The sequence below is a fragment of the Tetrao urogallus genome (assembly GCF_951394365.1).
Source record: "Tetrao urogallus genome assembly, chromosome: 11".
NCBI lineage: Eukaryota > Metazoa > Chordata > Aves > Galliformes > Phasianidae > Tetrao > Tetrao urogallus.
In genome coordinates this window covers 17,943,775-17,963,660 of record NC_136824.1, presented here as the reverse complement: position 1 = coordinate 17,963,660, position 19,886 = coordinate 17,943,775, and the positions used below count along the sequence as shown (strand labels likewise).

General features: G+C 58.5%; 4 protein-coding genes across 4 annotated transcripts; 3 read left to right on the top strand and 1 right to left on the bottom strand.

The window, feature by feature from the left end:
* Positions 1-2,731: 2,731 nt before the first annotated feature.
* PML (PML nuclear body scaffold) lies at positions 2,732-5,393 on the bottom strand (the record flags this gene model as incomplete). The annotated part of the gene is made up of 7 exons (XM_079540810.1): positions 2,732-2,811; positions 2,903-3,113; positions 3,190-3,270; positions 3,396-3,448; positions 3,642-4,222; positions 4,305-4,860; positions 5,348-5,393. 7 exons carry the CDS (start codon positions 5,391-5,393, stop codon positions 2,732-2,734), a joined length of 1,608 nt encoding a protein of 535 aa, XP_079396936.1.
* Positions 5,394-6,209: 816 nt separating this feature from the next.
* On the top strand, positions 6,210-8,649 carry STOML1 (stomatin like 1; the record flags this gene model as incomplete). The annotated part of the gene is made up of 7 exons (XM_079540789.1): positions 6,210-6,357; positions 6,495-6,601; positions 6,706-6,855; positions 7,190-7,393; positions 7,519-7,711; positions 8,167-8,349; positions 8,447-8,649. The coding sequence occupies 7 exons, from the start codon at positions 6,210-6,212 to the stop codon at positions 8,647-8,649; spliced, it is 1,188 nt and encodes a 395-aa protein (XP_079396915.1).
* Positions 8,650-9,640: 991 nt separating this feature from the next.
* LOC306950529 (protein PML-like) lies at positions 9,641-16,131 on the top strand (the record flags this gene model as incomplete). The annotated part of the gene is made up of 8 exons (XM_079540809.1): positions 9,641-9,667; positions 10,050-10,528; positions 11,208-11,788; positions 13,516-13,673; positions 13,925-14,168; positions 14,419-14,477; positions 14,749-14,878; positions 15,365-16,131. 8 exons carry the CDS (start codon positions 9,641-9,643, stop codon positions 16,129-16,131), a joined length of 2,445 nt encoding a protein of 814 aa, XP_079396935.1.
* Positions 16,132-17,061: 930 nt separating this feature from the next.
* Positions 17,062-19,863, top strand: LOC306950528 (zona pellucida sperm-binding protein 3-like; the record flags this gene model as incomplete). The annotated part of the gene is made up of 6 exons (XM_079540808.1): positions 17,062-17,454; positions 18,316-18,434; positions 18,508-18,611; positions 18,755-18,932; positions 19,017-19,137; positions 19,768-19,863. The coding sequence occupies 6 exons, from the start codon at positions 17,062-17,064 to the stop codon at positions 19,861-19,863; spliced, it is 1,011 nt and encodes a 336-aa protein (XP_079396934.1).
* Positions 19,864-19,886: the final 23 nt, after the last annotated feature.

Genomic DNA, 19,886 nt, shown 5'->3' with positions numbered 1-19,886 from the left:
GATGGATGGATGGGTGGATGGATGGGTGGATGGATGGATGGATGCATGGATGGGTGGATGGATGGATGGATGGGTGAGTGGGTGGATGGGTGGATGGATGGATGGATGGATGGATGGGTGCATGGATGGATGGATGGATGGATGGATGGATGGATGGATGGGTGGATGGGTGGGTGGATGGGTGGATGGATGGATGGATGGATGGATGGGTGGATGGATGGGTGGGTGGATGGATGTGTGGATGGGTAGGAGGGTGGGTGGGTGGGTAGATGCAAGGGTGGGTAATAGTTGGGTGGATGGATCAGTGGATATGTGGACGGATGGATGAATAGATGCGTGGATGTGTACATGGGTGAATGGATGAACAGATGGCTAGGTGGATGGATGCATGCATGGATGAGTACACAGATGGATGGAAGGATGGACAGATACGTGGATGGGTGGATGAATAGATGCTTGGATGAGTACATGAATAGATGGATAGACGGGTACACTGATGGATGGATGGAAGGATGGACAGGCACTTGGATGGATGGATGGATGGATGGATGGATGGATGGATGGATGGATGGATGGATGGATGGATGGATGGATGGATGGACGGATGGATGAATAGATGCATGGATGGGTACATGGATGGCTGGAAAGATGGCTCCAGAGCTTTCAGCCTGCTCAGCCCCAGACACTCTGACTTTGCAAGCCTCTAAACATGTGAATGGCTGTGCAGAGGGCCAGATCCTCAGCTGGTGTTGATCAGTGCAGTGGTTCCCATGGTGCAGGTGAGAGCAGCCTCCCAGCTAGAGGAATCACTGGTTGAATGAGGGCTTGCTGGTTTACAACCTATAATGTCCACCTGCTGCCTGGAAGCACCAAGGGGAGGAATCCTCTTCCCCATGCTGGGGCATTAAGGAGAAGAGCAAGCCTCCAGCGTGAGTTCTCCTGGATTATTTTGCTTTTAGCCATGTTTTATCTCCCTTCAGGTCAGGTGAGGGCATCAATTCTCTGCGCTGGGAGCATGGCTGGAGGTGATATGGTTTCTCTTGAATTTGCATCACCTTTCCCCAAACATTTAACAGAATCCTGGCTACCCCATCCTCGCTCTTGCTGCCCCCTGGGATCTAAACCTGTTTTGCTGTGGAGGGATAAACATTTAATAAAACCACCTAACCCAGTTAACCTTTCTCAAGCTCACTGGAGCAAATACTCCCCTGCCTTGGACCTCCCCCCACCCCGGCCATCCAAGCTGAGTGATCTTGCAGGCTATAATCAAATGCAGAGGAACTGGCCCTTTGGCTCTAATTAGTTTTGCATGAGTGTTGGGGGAAGAAATCCATTTTCATAAACAGAAAGGATTTATGCTGCTCCTTCTTGCCTATTTCTTTTTTTTTTTTTTTTAAACCAAGTCCCAAAGCACTTTGCTGAGGGCTAGCAGGGAGTCATTTTATGAATGGTTTAGATTGAGCAATGCATTATTAATAACAGCCAATCAGGCAAGCAGCGTATTATATATCATTTCAGGAGATTCGCTTAATTCAGGGAAGTTATTTATTGCTAGCACAAAAGAAAACTCCTTTCTTCTTCATACCTCAGCCTGAAGGTTGGGTGGAGGTGCTGGGGAGTAGGAGCTGATGGCAGCTCGGGGGTCCCCTCACACCGGGGCACCCCAGGCCCTTCAGTGCCTAATGCCTTGTGCCTGCTGGGTGAGTTTTACAGCAGCCCTGAGCTAAAGATGGCAAATCTGGCTCCTGCGGCCCATTGCCCCCTCTATTGTTTTACAAGGCTTTGATGAAGCCGAGTGACAGCAAACAGATGGGCCCGGCTCTCCTCCGGCTGCGCCCCTTGTTGCAGGGTAAGGCTGAGCACAACCCTATACGAGACACTGGAGAATCGCACTGCAGGGCGAGCGAGGCGCGGATTCCCCCGCTGCAGAGGGAGGGTTGCACGGGGCTCAAGGCCCACCGGGGTGCACGAGTGGGGTGCCGCAAAGAGCGAGTGCCGAGGCGGCTGTGCGAAGGGGACATCTGGTGGCGGCTGTCCCGCACTGCGGGGAAAGAGAAGGCAAAAGAAGGGGGGGAGTTTGGCTTGGAAACGCCTTTATTGAGTACAAAAGAACTTTTGCGTGAGGCCATCCCAGCAGCGATCCCTTCTCCCAGCCTCTGCCCTCTGCCTGGCTGTTGGGCTGCAGCACCGGAACGTGCAGATAAGAATTTCATAAGAAAACTGTGGGTTTTGTGGGCTGGTTTTCTTTTTTCTTTTCTTTTTTTTCCCTTTCTTTCTTTCTTTCTTTCTTTTTTTTTTTTTCCAGCTGGGAATAATCTTCCCAGGGAGCCCTGTGATAATCTCTAATGGAATGGGGCAGTGGAAAGGCTCGAGCATCAGTGTCTTATGGAAGGAAGTGCTACCAGCGACGGTTTGAGCAGCTCTCCCTGCAGCAGTGAGATTTGTGTTATCTGAGCACAGCCTGAAGCTTAAACAGGAAGAGAAGTTTAAAAAGCCTCCATATCCACCTCCATATCCTGCTGAAGCTCTGCTGGAAGGTGATACTGGGGACAGTGTCAGGCTCCTACATCCTTGAATGTGTGAATGTCCCAGAGAAGAATCCAAACCTGAGCTGTCCCCTATGCCCAGAGCTGTCCTTCTGCCCCTGGGGATGCTGCCACATGGGCCCTTCAGGCAAACCTAGGGGGGGTTTGTTGCCTTCCAGAGCAGAGGGAGATGGGGTTGCAGCTCATCAAGCAGTGAAGTCCGATGTCCCGCTCATCACCGTGTCCTCCTCGCTGTCCTCCGAGCTGATGATGATGCTGCCATCCTCTGCAGAGGGAACGGAATGGGGATGAAGCTCCAGAGGGCAAAGCCTGGGCTCCTGATTGCTCTCATTATAGGGGACTCCATAACAACCCACCTGCATCCCGAGTGTGGCTCCTGCTGGCCTTGGAGGAGGGGATGCGGCCGTTGTGTCTCTGTGTGGAGGTGCTGGGCCCCCCTCTGCCATCCCACTGTCTCGAGCTGGGCTCACCGCCATCCCGCTCCAGCTTCAGCAGCTTGGGTGAGATCTGGCTGCTCCTCTCCACGTGAGGCTGGCACCGCTTGGACCGCGTGGTGGCTTGGGACACCTGCACAGGGGACATCAGGCAACGGGGTGGCCTCTCTGGGTCCCAAAAGCTCCCACCCCAACGGGGCGCCCCTTACCGTGCTCACCCCCATCTCGGCGAGGCTGATGGTGAAGGTGGGCATAACATCCTGGCTGCTGTGCTGCGGGGGCTCCTCCTGCTGCACAGAGAGCGCAGAGCAACGGTTATGGGAAAGCTGGGAGTTGCTCTGTGGGATGGGGAAGACTTGCAGATAGGGGAAGTGAAGAGCCATCCCCGTACTGGGACAGGGCACAGACATCTCACCAGGTTGTTCTCCAGAGCCACCTCCACCATGGGGACCGGCCGGGGAGAGCCACCTGCAAGAGAGAGGGCAAGGCTTGGGAAGAGAGGCCAGAATGAAGCGTTTTGTGGTGGCCAAGGAGCCTCTGGGGAGGCACAGAGATCAAGCAACACAGCTGTCCCATCACAGGGAGAGCAATGTGGAGAGTGACCGGGGAGGCAGGGAGATGAGCACCGGGTGCTCGCTGGCCACATGTGCCCACATCTCACCTTGCAGCCCCTCGATGCGCTCAGCCAGCGCCTGCAGCCTGGCACGGCACTCGGCAAAGTCCTCGTGCAGCCCCAGCTCCCCATCCGCCGCCGGGCACTGCCTCCGCAGCTCCTCCAGCGCATCCTTGACGAAGGGCTGCATGTCCATCACCTCCTGCTCCGTGGCATAGAGGCCCATCTTCTCCACCAGCCTCTCGCCCGCCTCCATCCTCTGCAGCACGGCCTCCACGCGCCGCAGCTCCCTCTCCAGCTCCCTGCGGCTCTTCTCCTGCCTCCTCTCCACCGTGGCCAGCAGCTCCTCCTCCTCGTGCCGGATCAGACTCACCAGCTGCTCCACGCGCTGCCTCACCAGCTCCCGCACCCCGAGCCCCGCCGCCTCCAGCCGCGCCGCCTCGTCCTGCAGCGCCGCACGCGACGCCTCGAAGCCGCCCCGCCGCCGCGCCAGCTCCTGCCCCAGCACTGCCAGCTCGTCCTGCCGCCGCTGGATCTCGGTGCGGATGTCGCAGTAGAAAGGGGAGTGCTGGGCGTCCAGCAGCGCGCAGGAGCAGCACAGCGGCTTCTCGCACTTCCTGCAGAAGATGCTGGCGGGGAAGAGGGGAGGGACACACGGTTGGCGCCGCGTCCCCATCTGCAGGGGGCACGACGCAGTGCCGCGTTGCTCACCTGGTGACGTGGCCCTGCTCGGTGTGCCCAGGGCTGGAGCAGAAGAGGCTGCATGATTTCTTGGTGCCCTCCAGGAAGCGATGCGCCGACTCGGCTCTCAGCTCTTCCACCTTCCTGGCTTCGTGGCTCCTCTTCTTGAAGAACCACTGGTGGTCCTCAAAGCAGCCCGGGCACAGGAACTCCTCGCACTCCGAGCACCACACAGCCGCCGCCTCCCGCCGACACCGGCAGCAGCTCAGCCCCCCGCTGCTGATCCGCCGGTAGACGCGCAGACGGGCCTGCAGGCTGCTGAACAGCACGTTGTCCACGTCGGGGATGCCGTCAGGCTGCGGGATGGGCGCCTGGCACACGGGGCACTGCCCTACAGGTTTGTTCTCTCTCAGGCAGCCCAGGCACAGCGTGTGCAGGCAGGTGAGCAGCTTCAGGTTGGGCGATTCCTGCCGGCAGCCCTCGCACAGCACGAACTGGAAGTCGCCCTCCCCCGATAGCCCAGAGGGAGCGGGGCACTGCGAGGGTCCGGGTGCGACCCCCGGCTCCTTGGGGGCAGCAGGGCCATCTGGGTAGGAAGAGGAAGTGGGAGAAGTAGGGAGAAATGAGCTGTGTGCGTTTGGAGCGTTGGATTCGGGGTTACACGGGGAGAATCCAAACGTGCCAATTGATTTTTTCCTTTCACTTTTGCTGCTTCCGGATCTTGCCGTGGGGGATGCAAGAATGGACAAATCGCGTCCCCACCGTGTGGTTCCAGCCTCTGGGATGCTCCCACCAGCCCTGTCCCCAAAGCCCCCCACATCCTTCCCCAGCCCACCAGCGAGCCCCACACAAAGCACGGTGCCTCCCCTTGCCACCTCCCTCCACATTTTCTGTATCCCCCTCAAAGAACAGCTTTGCATCCCAATTGTGACCCCGTTGCAACCCACACGTGTAACCCACCCACAGAGCCTACTGGGGGGGCTCCCATTCTGCCTACCCCCCACCCCCTGCCCGCCTTCCCGCATAGTAATAAGCGCGGAGCAGGCACACGGCGGCGGGGGGACCCTGTTTACCTTCTTGGGATTCGGATGGTCGGGAGGCTTCGGGGCTGCCGGGCATTTCGGCGCGCTGGGCCGGAGGCTCCGCTTTCGTTTCTGCAGTCCGGCGTGGGGAGAAGGAGGAGCTGGGGGAGGGAGGAAGGCGGGGATGATGGGAGAAGGCGGGATGGGACGAGTCCGGGACGGGGCACGGTCCAACGGGGGTCCCATGTACCGCTCGTCCCGTTCCTGCCATCCCACTGCACTGGGAGGGAGAATATCGGTGGGGGATGCTGCCGGGGGGGATGCAGACACCATAGGGTGATGTTACGGGGGGAATGCCGGTACCCACAGGGTGATGCTGGGGGGGGGGGGATGCAGACACCCACAGGGTACCACCCCCTTTTGTCGGCTGCCGAGATGGAGGAGCGCTTGTTTTGTCGGCACGAGAAGGCCGCATGGAGAGGGATTTGCTGGGAAAAAAAAAAAAAAATCTATTTCCCTATTTCCTATGGGGTTGGAGGGGACCCCGTAGGGATGCGGGACCCTCCGGATCCCCCCGAGGTATGAGTACGGCAGAGGACGCGACGCTCCCCGAGGTCGCCGGAGCGTTTCCCGAGCATTGCAGCCGCCGGAAAAACTCACCCCGCCGTGAGCCTTGCGTCCCTCTGCCGTCACAGCCACATGAGGGGCGGACCAGGAAGCTCCGGCAGCTCCCTCCTTCCCCTCTGCATCCTCATCCTCATCTAGGAACCGCCGGGAGGATGGAACCCCCCGGCCCCAGACCGGACTGAGGCTCCAGGAAGGAAAACCAAGACAGCATTGCTTAATTGCAGCACGGCTGCAATAGGGCTGTTGGGTTTTTTACCCTCTCGGCGTTGCACATTGCAGCAGGGAGATGTTCAGCAGGTCGGGATACCAGGCACTTCCCTTAGGGGATTTTGACCGCTTCCAGCAGTCCAGCATTGGGCTGTACGGTGCACAGAAGGGCTTCTTCTCCTTCGGATCCAAGGCAGACCAGCTGGGATCGGCCAGGAATGCTGCAGGTGAGCCCCGACTGCAGAGGGGAGATGCTGCTTTCTTCTCCTCTGGGGCTTCCAGCAGGGTGTTGTTGTGGCTGGGTGCTCTCACTCGGCCTGGGTGGGGTTTGCTGGTGGGTGCACATTCCCTGCCCCCCTTTCAGACTCCTCCCAGGGTTGGCTGTCCTGGATCTGCCATGGGATCATCACCTCCTTGGTCTTCCTACTGATGCTCCTCACCTTCCCCATCTCAGGCTGGTTTGCCTTGAAGGTAAGGGAAGGGAGCAGGTGAGGAGCAGGGTGGCAGCCCGTGCTCTGTGGGTAGGCAGTGCCTGGCGTTTCACTCCTGTCCCTGTCTCTGTGTCCAACCCTCAGATAGTGCCTACCTATGAACGAATGGTCATCTTCCGCCTGGGCCGCCTCCGTGCACCGCAGGGCCCTGGCGTGGTGCTGCTGCTGCCTTTCATTGACCACTGGCAGCGTGTGGATCTGAGAACACGGGCCTTCAATGTGCCCCCCTGTAAGGTGAGCCACCCTCGAGGCATCCCAAATACCCAGAGCAGCATTCTGCCTATCCTCATGGTGAGGCAAGGAGCGTTACAGGGCTGGGAGCCACGAGCCCTGGGGCTGGGAGGCACCTATTGACCTTCCGTATCTTGGTCAATGGATGTTCCCAAGTGGAGACATCTCCGAAGCATCAGCCCGTATCCAAATGTCTCTCAGCAATGGCTGGAAGTTGTCATTCTGAGCAGCCCAAACGTCATCATTGGGGTTGGCTTTATTAAAGAGATGGGGGAGGGAACCTTGTGGGAGTTTGGGCGTGGGGTGCAGCGGGGCAGACCCTGACCCCCTCTCCCAGCTGATCTCCCGGGACGGTGCCATGCTCTCCATGGGTGCCGACGTGCAGTTCCGTGTGTGGGACCCCGCGCTGTCCGTGCTGGTGGTGAAGGACCTCGTGGCAGCCACTCGCATGACAGCACAGAGCGCCATGGCCAAGGCCTTGGGCAAGAAGAGCCTGCGGGAGATCCAGGGGGAGAAGCTACGCATCGGAGAGCAGCTGCTGGTGAGAATGGCCCGGGGTGTCCCCTGGCTGGGGGTACACCTCAGGTCTAAACCAGCAGCACGCTGAGCTGTGGGATCTGTTGTCTCCGTGGTCTCCCACAACCTCTCTTCCCCTTCTTTCCTCAGTTGGACATCAATGACACGACCAAGTCCTGGGGACTGGAGGTGGATCGCGTGGAGCTGACGATGGAGGCGGTGCTGCAGCCCCCCCGGGATGCCCTGCAGGGACCTCTGGGTGCCATAGCCCCGGTGCTGGAGGGCTCTCCCCCACAGCTGGCTTCCCACCTCCTTGACAGCAAACCTAGCGCCCCAGAGGCAGGTAGGAGCCCATAACCTTTGAGCCCACAGGATGTTAGAAAGAGGAGCCAAAGTCCTGCAGATACCACTGCCCTGTGAGCATAGCACAGACAGGCTGGGGGCAGCTCAGGTTTCGTGCTGGGAGCTTGGCACGGCTCTCAGAAGGGGTGGGAAGTGACAGCGAGATTTTTCCCCAGGTGCTTTGAGTCACGGGGATGGGAGGAAGACTCACGTGTCAGCTCAGGCCCCTGCTTATTCCTAAGAAGGAAAAAATGTGCTCTGTGGTTGCAGTGTGACTATTCTGAATGTGTCATCCCTTCAGCAATTTTGGCTAAGGAAGACTGGGGCAAGCAAAGGAACGAAAGCTATGGGCATCTGGTGGAGGCTGGAGGAGGGAGTGCCATGTGGTGGGGGTCCTTGTGGACCAGCAGAGCTCATCCTGAAAGTGTCCCCTGTTGCATCCCTTTGTCCCAGCAGACAGCGTGGTGACAGTGAGCGAGGTGGACCCCCCCAGGAGGAGGCCCAGCGTGGCCGAGCTGCTCTCAGCCGTGGAGCCCATCCTCTCCGAGGCTCTGGTGAGCCAGGTGGGAGCATCCTACCAGGTGGACATCATCCTGCCCGGCGGCGCCCGCAGCACCTTCTTCATAGACCTCTCCTCAGGTGGGGTCTTACGGTGGGGTGGGTGCTCTAGGGGATCTCCTCATGGTCGGCGTCCCAGCTCACAGCTGCTCCCTCTCACCCCATCCGTGTCCAACAGGCAGCGGGCGGGCTGGCTGCGGTGTGCCCCAGGGCAGCCCTGATGTGGTGCTGGAAGTGGCAGAGGAGGACCTGCAGGAGCTGATGCTGGGCGAGCTGCGGCCCCTGGCTGCCTACATGAGCGGGCGGCTGCGGGTGCAGGGCGACTTGCAGCTGGCCCTCCGCCTGGAGGAGCTCTTCAAGGCCGTGAAGCTGCACAGATAGAGCAAGCGTGTCCCTGTGTGTGTGTCTGTAGGTGGGGGACAGCAGAAGAACATGGCGAGGATGCTGCCTGCCCTCCCCATGGGATGACAGGAGGCGGGTGAAGGCCTGAGCAGGGAAACTGAGGCAATGGAGGCATCACTCCTTGGCTGAGCCCCTCCAGCTGCCCTTGTGCTTGTCTTGTCTCGCCCCTTGCCTGCAATGCATCCAGTGGGCACCCCAGCTTTGGGCCGTGTGGTCCTTGCAGCTGCTGCCTTTTGGGGAGGGAGCAGAGGTGGCATCCGGGGAAGGAGCAGCCGGGAGTTGCCCCTTCCAACACAAGGAGTGACGGTGTTGATTTGTGTTTCTGCGTTGTGTGGTGTGAGCTCTGTCTGCGCTGCGTGCGTGGGGCTGCGTCCAGCCATGTATCCGTTAGCTCTTTATTTTGTAAGCTTCCTTTCTATCCCAATAAACATACTCTAAGGGTAGTAACAGGATGGTGGCTTCGGTTGGTGACCCTGCATATAGGTTGGTGGCCCCTGCATGTGGCAGGGGGGTTGGGGATTCATGATCCTTGAGGTCCCTTCCAACCCTGGCCATTCTGTGATCCTGTGGGCTCTCCCTCATGCCCCGCTGCACTGAGCCGTGCCTCAGTTTCCCCATTCCTACCAATAGCCTGTGTCGGGATTCTCAGCACCCAGAGGTGAAAGCATCTCTGTTCTGGGTAACCCAACTGGTCCATGGTAGGGGTACCCCCTTTGGTGATGTCCCCCCTCAGTCACAGTCCTTTTAGCTGCCACTCCTTTGGTCACGGTCTCCACTTGACGGTGGTCCCATAGCCACCAGCGGGGAGTGGATGGAAGGATGCAGAGGAGCCGGGGTGCAGCTCCTCCCATGGAAATGGCTTCCCGGCAGCAGTTAACATAGGTCCCGCCCGGAGGAGGAGTCTGCAGCACCGGGAAACCGAAACTGGGCGACGGGAGAGGCGGGGGGAGTCCCGGGGCCGTGCCACGCCATGGACGGCCTCGAACCTGCGGTCCCGGTGAGCCCCGACCGGCAACGGGGGGCGGTGGGGTGGGAGGAGACGGGGGGGCGGCAGAGGGCTGTGCCCCGACGGGGCGGTGGGCACGGGGCTGTGCTGGGACCTTTTGGAGGGCTTTCATCCTTTCATGCGTATGGAGTGGGTGCGATGGGAGTGTGGGGGGCTGCAGAGTGGGGCGGCGGCAGGGAGGGGGACGGGGTGGCAGGGCGGGTGGGTGCCCCCTGTCCCATCCCCACCCGCCAACGCTGCCAACGCGTTGTCCCTCGTGCTATGGGGAGGGGAAGTGCTGAGCGACAACCAGCGCCCCGCAGGTAGGAAGTGGCCGCTCACCTGGGCCAGGACGGGGGTTCTGAAGCTCTGTCTCTTCCCTCGCCTCCCCAAGCCGCTGGAGGACAACTTCCAGTTCGTGCTGTGCGAGGGCTGCCGGCAGGAATCTCCCGACCTGAAGCTGCTCACCTGCCTGCACACGCTGTGCCTGGGCTGCCTGAGAGAGAACAAACCTGTAGGGCAGTGCCCCGTGTGCCAGGCGCCCATCCCGCAGCCTGACGGCATCCCCGACGTGGACAACGTGCTGTTCAGCAGCCTGCAGGCCCGCCTGAGCATCTACCGGCGTGTGGTCAGTGGGGCCGAGCTGCTGTGTGACAACTGTGGGAGCAGCAGTGAGTACTGGTGCCCAGAGTGCAAGGAATTCCTGTGCACAAAGTGCTTCGAGACCCACCAGCGCTACGTCAAGCGGGAGAACCATGAGGCCAAGAGGGTTCAGGACATCAGGGTGGGATCACCGCAGGAGTTCCTCGAGGGCACCAGGAGGACCGGCAGCTTGTCCTGCCCCATCCCGACCCACCAGAAGCAGACTCTAAGGTAGGGAACTTCTTGTCATTCATCTTTGGGCTGAGCGAGGTGGTTCTGTCCCTCTGCTGAGGGCCACCGGATGGAAAAGTTGGATGGGAGTCGGTTGCAGTGACCAGTGGGGAGCAGGGAGGAAGCGCTGGGGCTGCTGATGGGGCCAGAGGAGGGCATGGGATGAGGATGAGGATGAGGATGAGGATGAGGATGAGGATGAGGATGAGGATGAGGATGAGGATGAGGAGGCTGCTGGAGGCCAGGAAGGCAGTGGGTGGAATGTCTAAGGTTGCCCGGAGGTGCTGTGGGTGCTCTATCCATGGAGGTGCCCGAAGCCATGGATGGGGCCCTGGGCAGCCTGAGCTCGTGGGGGGCAGCCAGCTCATGGTGGAGGACTGGAATTGGTTGGGCTTTAAAGTCTCCTCCAACCGAACCATTCTATGATTCTAAGAACAGACGATCATAGAATTAGAGGTTCATAGAATGGCATAGGATGGAAGGGATCCTAAAGCCCTCCCAGCTCCAACCCCTGCCATGGAATCAGGCTGCCCACAGCCCCATCCACAGCCTCGGGCACCTCCAGGGATGGGGCAGCCGCACCTCTCTGAGCGCCTCACCGCCCTTTGAGTAAATAACTCCTTCTGTTCTTACATCGCTCCCTTCATCTCGGCTGCTCCGCCTCTTCTCACCTCGACAGCATCTACTGCAAGCAGTGCTGCAGAGCGGTGTGCTGCATCTGCGCTCTGCTGGACGCCGCTCACAGCGGGCAGCACTGCGACGTCAGCACGGAGGCACGGCTGCGGTGGGACGAGCTGGAAGCGCTGGGGCAGGAGCTGGCGCAGCGGCGGGGCGGCTTCGAGGCGTCGCGTGCGGCGCTGCAGGACGAGGCGGCGCGGCTGGAGGCGGCGGGGCTCAGGGTGCGGGAGCTGGTGAGGCAGCGCGTGGAGCAGCTGGTGAGTCTGATCCGGCACGAGGAGGAGGAGCTGCTGGCCACGGTGGAGAGGAGGCAGGAGAAGAGCCGCAGGGAGCTGGAGAGGGAGCTGCGGCGCGTGGAGGCCGTGCTGCGGAGGATGGAGGCGGGCGAGAGGCTGGTGGAGAAGATGGGCCTCTATGCCACGGAGCAGGAGGTGATGGACATGCAGCCCTTCGTCAAGGATGCGCTGGAGGAGCTGCGGAGGCAGCGCCCGGCGGCGGATGGGGAGCTGGGGCTGCACGAGGACTTTGCCGAGTGCCGAGCCAGGCTGCAGGCGCTGACTGAGCGCATCGAGGAGCTGCAAGGTGAGATGTGGGCACGCTGCTCCGCGGAGCTGGGTGGAGGCCAAAAGCCAGGCTGGGTGTCCTACGTTGGGATTCACATCTCCTCCCACTTGGAGGATGGTGGTTGCTGCCCTCGCTCAGAGGCTGGGATGCCACCGTTGCTTCCGTTGCTGCCAAAGCGATGGTGGGCTCGCTGCGTGCAGCCAGCCCCCACTGCGCTGTAAGGGGAGGGATGATGGTAAGTCATCTGTGCCCTGGGCTGGGGAAGGTGAGTGGCTTGTGGATGTGGGTGTGCAGGAGGGCTGGGGTTGCCCTCTCCAAGATGTGTGGCATGCACACGGGTCGCCTCTGTCCCTGGGCCCCGGCGTGCTGCCATCTGCTGAGCGCTCCATCCATGCTGTCCTCGCTAAGCTCCCTCTCCTGCTCCCTTCAGCCCCGCTCCCCACAGCAGGTCCCGCTGTCCCCCAGCAGGACACGCCATCTGAGGACAGCAGCACTCCGACCCTCGACCTGCAGCCTCAGCCCCATAGCCCAGGAGGAGACGCACACCCCACACCACCCACCCCTGCTGCACAGCGGGATGAAGGAGCAGAGGAAGGCTCAGCATCACCTCCCAGTGCTGCTAGGGACACCACATCTCTCCCCAAGAGCCTCCAGGCCTCCCTGGCCGCCCTGCAGGAAGATTTTGGTTGCTGGGCCAGGGCACACTTGCAGCACATGGATGAGCTGCTGGGGGTCACTGCTTGCCTGCTGCAGGCTCAGCGCAGACAGAACAAACACCTGGTGTCCCTGTCCCGTGGCGTGCACTCCATGGCCCACTCCCTCAGTGCCATTGCCTCCTCTATGGGGACAATGCTGCAAACGAGGCCTCAGGACCCCAGATCTGTGCCCACCCCACAGGAGCCCTCACTGCCCTCCAACCTGCTGGATTTGTTCTGCCCCAGCACCTCGCAGCAGAATGAAACGGATCGGGGTCCTGCAGCATCTCCCCCTGCTGCCGAGCCCCCCGCCAGGTCCCCATCACCCAAGGCCCCCAGCCCAGTGCTGGAGGAGGAGCATCCCAGAAGGGGCAAGCGAGACTGGAAGCACACTGCTGGCCCCAGGAAGAGGAGGAAGAAGTGAGGGGAAACGGTGTGCAATGATACTGCAGGAGAGCAGTGAGGATTGGGCTCCATCTGCAAACCAGGATGCCTAAAAAACCCATGGAAAGTCGCTGCAGGGACCAAGCTCCCCACCTCACTTGCTGTGCCAATAAAATCCTCCTGGGCTGAGCATTTGTCTTTTGCTGGTGTTGCAGCCCAAAAGGGCTCTCCTGAGAGCTTCCCAAATTGTGTCCCACTTCCCCCAACAAAGGGTTTGAACATGTCCACGGCCACATCCTGAGCATTGCTGGAGAGCACAGGAGTGCTGGGAGCATGGGGCCGGTGGGATGGCATGTCCCCAGCTACCGAATCACAGCAACTTCATTGCATTATGCTACTAATGGCCTTTTCAGCTTTCCAGCACATGTGGGCAGCTGAATGAGCAAGCATTTTACCAGCCCAGCCTCACGGCTTGAGTTTGGCCTCTGCAACATCTCCCAGTGGGGCTCAGGACTGCCCATGTCTCCAGCATCCCCGTGGCAGCAGAGGGCACACGGCCCCACAGCCACCTGCACCTCCTGCAGAGGGTTTTGCAACACCCGTCACTCTCAGACACCTCCAGCACTGCTCACCCTCCTCATCCCGCTGTGTTTTTTGTTCTTTCAGAAGCTGCCCCCGCTCCAGCCACCACGAAAAGCTCCCACCAGGTGAGATCTGCTTTTTGCTCACACCACAAGCCATCCCAAATGCCAGGGCTTCCCACGACATCTCCAAGCACCCCTGTATCTCCTATTCATGGCCTCCACCTCCGCCCCTTGCCTCAGGTCCTCTGTTGGTCCTTGTGTGGCCCCATCACAGCCCCAGGCTGGCACACTGGGTTTGCTCACCGAAGCAAGGACCGTGCATCATTGTGCCTGCCTCGGTGTCATTACTTTGAGGTTCTTTCCTTGGGTTCAAAAACGAGTGCCTTGAGGATCCTCAGCCTTTCCCTCGGACTTGTGTGGTTGTGCTCTGGCAGCAAAGGACATCCCTGGCCACACGGGGATGCTCACTGAGCTCTGCTTTGCCCACTCAGGTCCCATTGACCTCCAACCCCGCCAAGAGGAAGAAAGATGAAAGCACCACCACGCTGCAACTTCCTGCAAAAGTGATAAAGGTTGAGAAGGACGACAATGAGTGGAGCACGTCAGTGGTGCCACAGGAACCAAACTGCTTGCCCCAACCCCAGACCAGCTTTTCTGCACCCACTATGGCTGCCAGCAGGGAAGGTTGCCTGCTGAACATCATGCCAGACAGCAGCGATGAGATGCATGACTCAGGTAAGCGATGCTCCTGCAGGCATCAGGTGGATTCTGGGGGCCAGTTTGCAGCATCCCCAAGAAGTTCCCAGGATGATAGTCACATCTCAATGCATCTTCTTGTTCAGATGGTTGCCCCCCATTACCTCTCTGCTCCCAGGGCACCTCAGCTCAGCTGACGATGCTGACAGGGGGTCAGTTGGCCCTTGTGCTCACTGCAGGTCAGACAGTCCTGTGTCCCAAAGGTGATAGGTCTTTTCTCTCTGGGCAGATAGCGACCTTCTCAACTTGGGCAGCGATGAAGAGGACAGCATGGATGAGGAGTTGCTGGTGAGTTAAGATCCTGGCAAAGAACTTCTGAAATCCTTCCTGATAGCTGAAATACTTATGTCAAAACCCTTCAACTCTGTGATAGCCCCATCTTTCCTGTCATCTTAGAGCAGAAAGCTACTCGGTAAGGTTCTGAGCAGGTCACTCCAAGTCGTCCAGCAGTTAGTTTGAATGGATCCCTTTGGTCAACTCCAGGATGCACAAACACCCTGAGCTGCTCCCTTGGTTCTTCCTGAGATGTTTATTAAAAGCTAGTCGTTTGCTCCACCAGGACCCCAGTCTGCTAGATGATATGCTCGAGGATGGCACCAGCAGTGACAACACACACCTTCCGATCTGCCTCCAGAACACGCTGGATGTGGGACAAGGAACCGTGATCTTCTTTGACGTTAAGATTTGGAGTAAGATCCTAAGTGGGAACATCTTCTGTAATGAGTATGCCATGTTGAAGCTGGCTTAGATCCCCACGTATAGCAGCATCACTTCTGATTTATTCGGGGTGGGCAGAAGTTGGGAAGCTTTGTGAGGTATTGGCACGGGCTGCCCTCAGAGGTGGTGGAGTCACTGTCCCTGGAGGTGTTCAAGAAAATGATAGATGTGGCACTGTAGGACATGGTCTAGAGTGGTTACAGGTACGGGGCTGGATGATTTTAGTTGTCTTTCCAACTTTAATGATGCTACGATTCTATGAAGTTCAGATATTTCTGCCATAGGCTTGGTGATGTAAGAGGACAACCTCTTGAGCCCCTAAGGGCCTTGCTTTTGAGACAGACAGGGGGCTGTTAAAGGCTCAGTGACTCAATGTTTTATTTCCGTGCTGAATAAGAGGTTAATTGTTCCCGTTCTTCCTCTCTCCTCCTCTTTCACTTTTCCCTCGACCTCTCCAGAAAATGAAGTCATTCAGATGGCGGTGGTCGATAAAGAGAAAATACTCTCAGTCCTCATTCAGCCCACGATGTGTTTGCCCAACTCGACGGCCAAAACTAGCAGCTACGAGGTGGGCCTGAGGGATCTGCTTAGCCACCTCAGCACCATCCGCAGGCCCATCCTGGCTGCCTTTAGTCTCTGGTCACTGCCCCTTCCCACCCTCCTGAAAAGCCTGATGGCCATTGGCAAGAAAGAGGAGTTCCTCTCCACGATCTACGGCTTCCTGGATGTTCTACCCCTAATCAAGGAGAAGGTCCCCGACAAGGAAAGCTGCAAGCTGAAGAACTTGGCCAGCAACTTGCTGTGGCGGGACCTCAGCAACTGCAGCACCCTGGAAAGTGCGAGCGCCATGATGGACCTGTGCAACGTCCTGGAGATCGACCTGGAGAACAAACCCAGGCAGCTCCTCAGCCCTGCCAGCCTGGAGTCCTTCATGTCCCTGCAACCCTTGCTGGACAAGAAGCTGCTCAGCCGGCCCTCGGCCCAGACGTTGGCTTCCCATGGCGTCGGCCTCCCCGAGCTGCACGCCTGCTTCGCGTGCGACCCCGCCAGGGGTCTCCCCAAGATGTGTGCCTTGGTCAATGCCCACAGGCATCCCTCTGAGAAGAAGGTCCGTCACCTGAGCAAGATCAAGGCCTACTTCCAGCAGCAGCCGCTGGCGGGTAGCAGCCAGACCTCAGTACACGACGGGTTGCCGGAGGCCACAAAGAATAAGCAAGACAGATGAACGGTACTCCTTACCAATCCCATCCCACTGCCCTGCGTGGGATGCAACCTGCGTTTGCGGTTCGAACGCCCAAAGTGAGCACTCTCCAAACACAATGCCAGCCAGGCCGTTGCCTGATGGGGCAATGACCTTAATTGCTCTTTCTGTGTATGCATGCAGATGAAATAAATTGTTTCTCTGCTTCGTCACCTGCTGCAAATACTTTGCTTTACTCCCCATGCCCATGTTCAGTGTGGAGGAGGCTCAGGTAGACCTCTGCTCAATACAACTCCCTGACAGGAGGTCGTGGCGAAGTGGGGGTCGGCCTCTGCCCCAGGTAACAGTGACAGGATGAGAGGTGATGCACCTCAAGTGCAGGGAGAGGTTCGGGTCGGGTATCAGGAAATATTTCTTCTTTGGAAGAGTGATAATGCATCGACACAGGCTGCCCAGGGAGGTGGGGCAGTCACTGTCCCTGGAGGGGCTCAACAGCTGTTGGAGTTGTCACAGTGAGCGACGTGGCTGAGAGCAGTCAGAGCCTCCCCAGAGCCTTCTCCAAGCTAAAAGCAGACAAGATAACTACCTACACCTGATCTGTAAAAGATATCCCAAGTTAGTAAAGGGATAAGACGTTTCCAGACCTGAATCTGCCCTTAAATGCTGCATCAGAGAAAAGGGGAGACTTGTGCCCATCTTTCAAACAGATCTTGTAGGTACCTGGTCTGGAGGTGGGACACGTCTCCTGGGAGATCTTGCAGGGCTGCTTATTACCAGAAAAGATGTTAAAAAGAAACTGCAGTTAGCTGCACAGCACGTTTGACACCAGCTCCTTGTTAGCTAATTAACACCATCCCCAGGGGACTGGGTGCTGCCAATTATCTTTGATGGGAGTGAGGGCTACAAAAAGCCCTGGGCAGCCCCTGCCCCTTATGCTGGGCTCTGGTAGGCAGGATGAGGCTCCTGAGCTGCCTGGGCTTTGCTCTTTTCTGCTGCCTCCTGGAGATGGGAGCTGCCTACAGCTCTTGGGGCTTTCTCCGAGGGGAGACGGAGCTGTGGGGGGCTCAGTCCTTGGGGCAGCCCCCTGCCTTCTCCCAGCCCTCCCCATGGGCATGGGTGGACGTGTCCCAGCTCCAGGCTGCATCCCCACTGCACCCCGTGTCTGTGTGGTGCCAGGAGGCTCAGATGGTGATCACAGTGCACAGGGACCTCTTTGGTACCGGGCGCCTGGTCCGGGCTGCAGACCTGACCCTGGGTACGGCTGCCTGCCCGGCCACAGCCCAGAATGCTGCTGAGAACGTGGTGACCTTCACGGCTGGGCTGCATGAATGTGGCAGCACCCTCAGGGTAAGGCTGGGGGCCACGGGTGGGGGCTGACTCCTTGTTTGCACCTTGGGGTGCCGTGTAGCAAGGGATGCTGAGCCTTTGGGTGTTCAGCTGGGAAGTTCTGACTGGTTTCTTCCCATTTGTTTAGAAGGGTTGGAAGCAAACCTAAAGAGGAAGCAGCTGCCAGCCCTCCCAGTGCTTGTTACTTCACATAGCCAAGGGCAGGCTTGGCGCTGCTGAAGCTTCTTTAGCCTGCTGGTGTCTCTGATGCAACACGTAATGGAGCACAGTGGCTGGGCTCTGTGCTTGGGGAAACAATTACAAGGTTTTCCTTATAGCTGGGAGCCTCAGTTCCTCTCTGAAGGCTGCAGAGCACCAGCAGCTGACAGTGAGTTTAGGGAAGTCTGGGTGCTGCCTGCTGTTGTTAGAGCATGTGTGTGGTAACTGTTGAGTCACAGCCTGAACCACTGATTGAGCACCTGGGGAAAGGACCCTGGCAGTACAGGTGAAGGCAATTCAGCTGTGTGATAGGAAGGGGTGGATCCTGGCTGCACCTCTCTTTGACCTCATTTAAGGGTTGACTGCCCCTGGAGGAGGATCTCTGGTTGGAGATCCCTCCCTTGCGGAGTATTCCCTGCAAGCCTCGATCTTCAGGGACAGGTGAAGCCTTTCCTTTTTTCTTTGTAACCCCTTTCCATTGCATTAGTCCCGTTGTTATGACACCTCCTGTATGCCCATTCCACAGCACTGATCTCGTTACAGAATGGTATGAAGCTGCTCTGAAAAAAGCTCAATCTCCTGGGAGAGGCTGTGGGGCTCCACTTGTGTGGCTGGAGGAGGAGGGTTCTTGGTGACTGCATCATGCAATCTGCCTCTCCCCAGGTCACCCCTGAGGCTCTCATCTACAGCACAAGCTTGAATTACAACCCAGTCCACGCTGGTAACCCTGTTGTCATCCGCACCAGCCCAGCTGTGGTTCCAATTGAGTGCCACTACCCAAGGTGAGTTGATGTGGATGGGCACCAAGCCCTCCTGCACCAGCAGAGCCTTCTGATCACGAGCATCACTCCCCAGGAGGAACAACGTGAGCAGCCACGCCATCCAGCCCACGTGGGCACCCTTCCACTCCACCCTTTCCTCTGAGCAGAAGCTGCTCTTCTCCTTGCACCTAATGAACGGTAGGTTTGGAGCAGGGGTCCCCCCCTGGTGCGTGGGATGGGTGAGCTCCCCAGGTGGCAGAGCAGGACTGGCAGCTCCAAGGCCTTGTGTCCTCATAGGGTTCCTTGTGTGTGAGCAGTGAACCGTCTTCCTTTCATTCCAGATGACTGGAGCACCGAGAGGGCCTCTACTGTGTTCCAGCTGGGGGAGGTCCTCCACATGCAGGCGAGTGTCAGCGTGGGGAACCACGCACCTCTGAGGCTCTTTGTGGACAGCTGCGTGGCCACCCCCAGCCCAAACAGGGGCTCCTCTCCCCAGTATGCATTCATTGACTTTAGCGGGTAAGAGCTGCCTGTGCCCTGCTCTTGGCTCACCTCTCGGAGCCCTGGCTCTCAGCCACCTGGCTGACCTTCGTTTGTACCTAGGTGCATGGTGGATGGGCGGCTGGATGATGCTACCTCGGCTTTTATATCCCCAAGGCCCCGGCTAGATGTGCTTCAGTTTGCAGTAGATGTGTTCAAGTTTGCAGGAGACTCCAGCAGCCTGGTAAATCCAAGATGGTGAACTCCCTTGTTTAGATGTTGTCCAACCTCGTGCCACGGTGTGAGTCAGTGCAGCTTTGGGGTTGTGTTGGGAAAGTATTCCTAGTCATTTGAGTTGGAAGGAACCCTTAAAGTCCATCAGTGCAGCCCCTGCAATGCACAGAGACACCCACAGCACATCAGGTGCTCAGAGCCCTCCAGCCTGAGCTTGGTGTCTGTAGGGATGGGGCACCACAGACTCTTTGGGCAATCTGTGCCAGTGCCTCACTGCCCTTAGTGTAAAAAAAACTTCCTTACATCCAATATAAATCTCTTCTCTTCTAGTTTGAATCCATTTCCCCCTTGTCCTACCCTTCAACAGACTCTGTTAGAGTCTGTCCCTCATAGCAACACATGGATGGGGTGTTTACTGCTTCTGATAGTAGCCCTGTGGGCCCAGGCTCCTCCTTGGGTAATGGTTCTGGTCAAGACAAGCCCCCCTAGGTTAAGCTTGAACGGCTGCACTCAGTGTTCTGAAACAAGCAGTGGTGTCTGGAGTGCCTCGGGGAGATAGTGGTCCCTCACAGGGCATGGGGAAGCCATGTGTGAGCCTCTGAGCTGACCGACCACCTCACCCTGCTGCTTGGTCTCTCAGCTTTACATCACCTGCCACCTGAAGGTCTCCCCAGCCAGCCAACCTCCGGACCCTCAGCACAAGGCTTGCTCCTTCCACAAACCCAGCGGGCTGTGAGTAGCTGGGACGTGCTTCTGGGC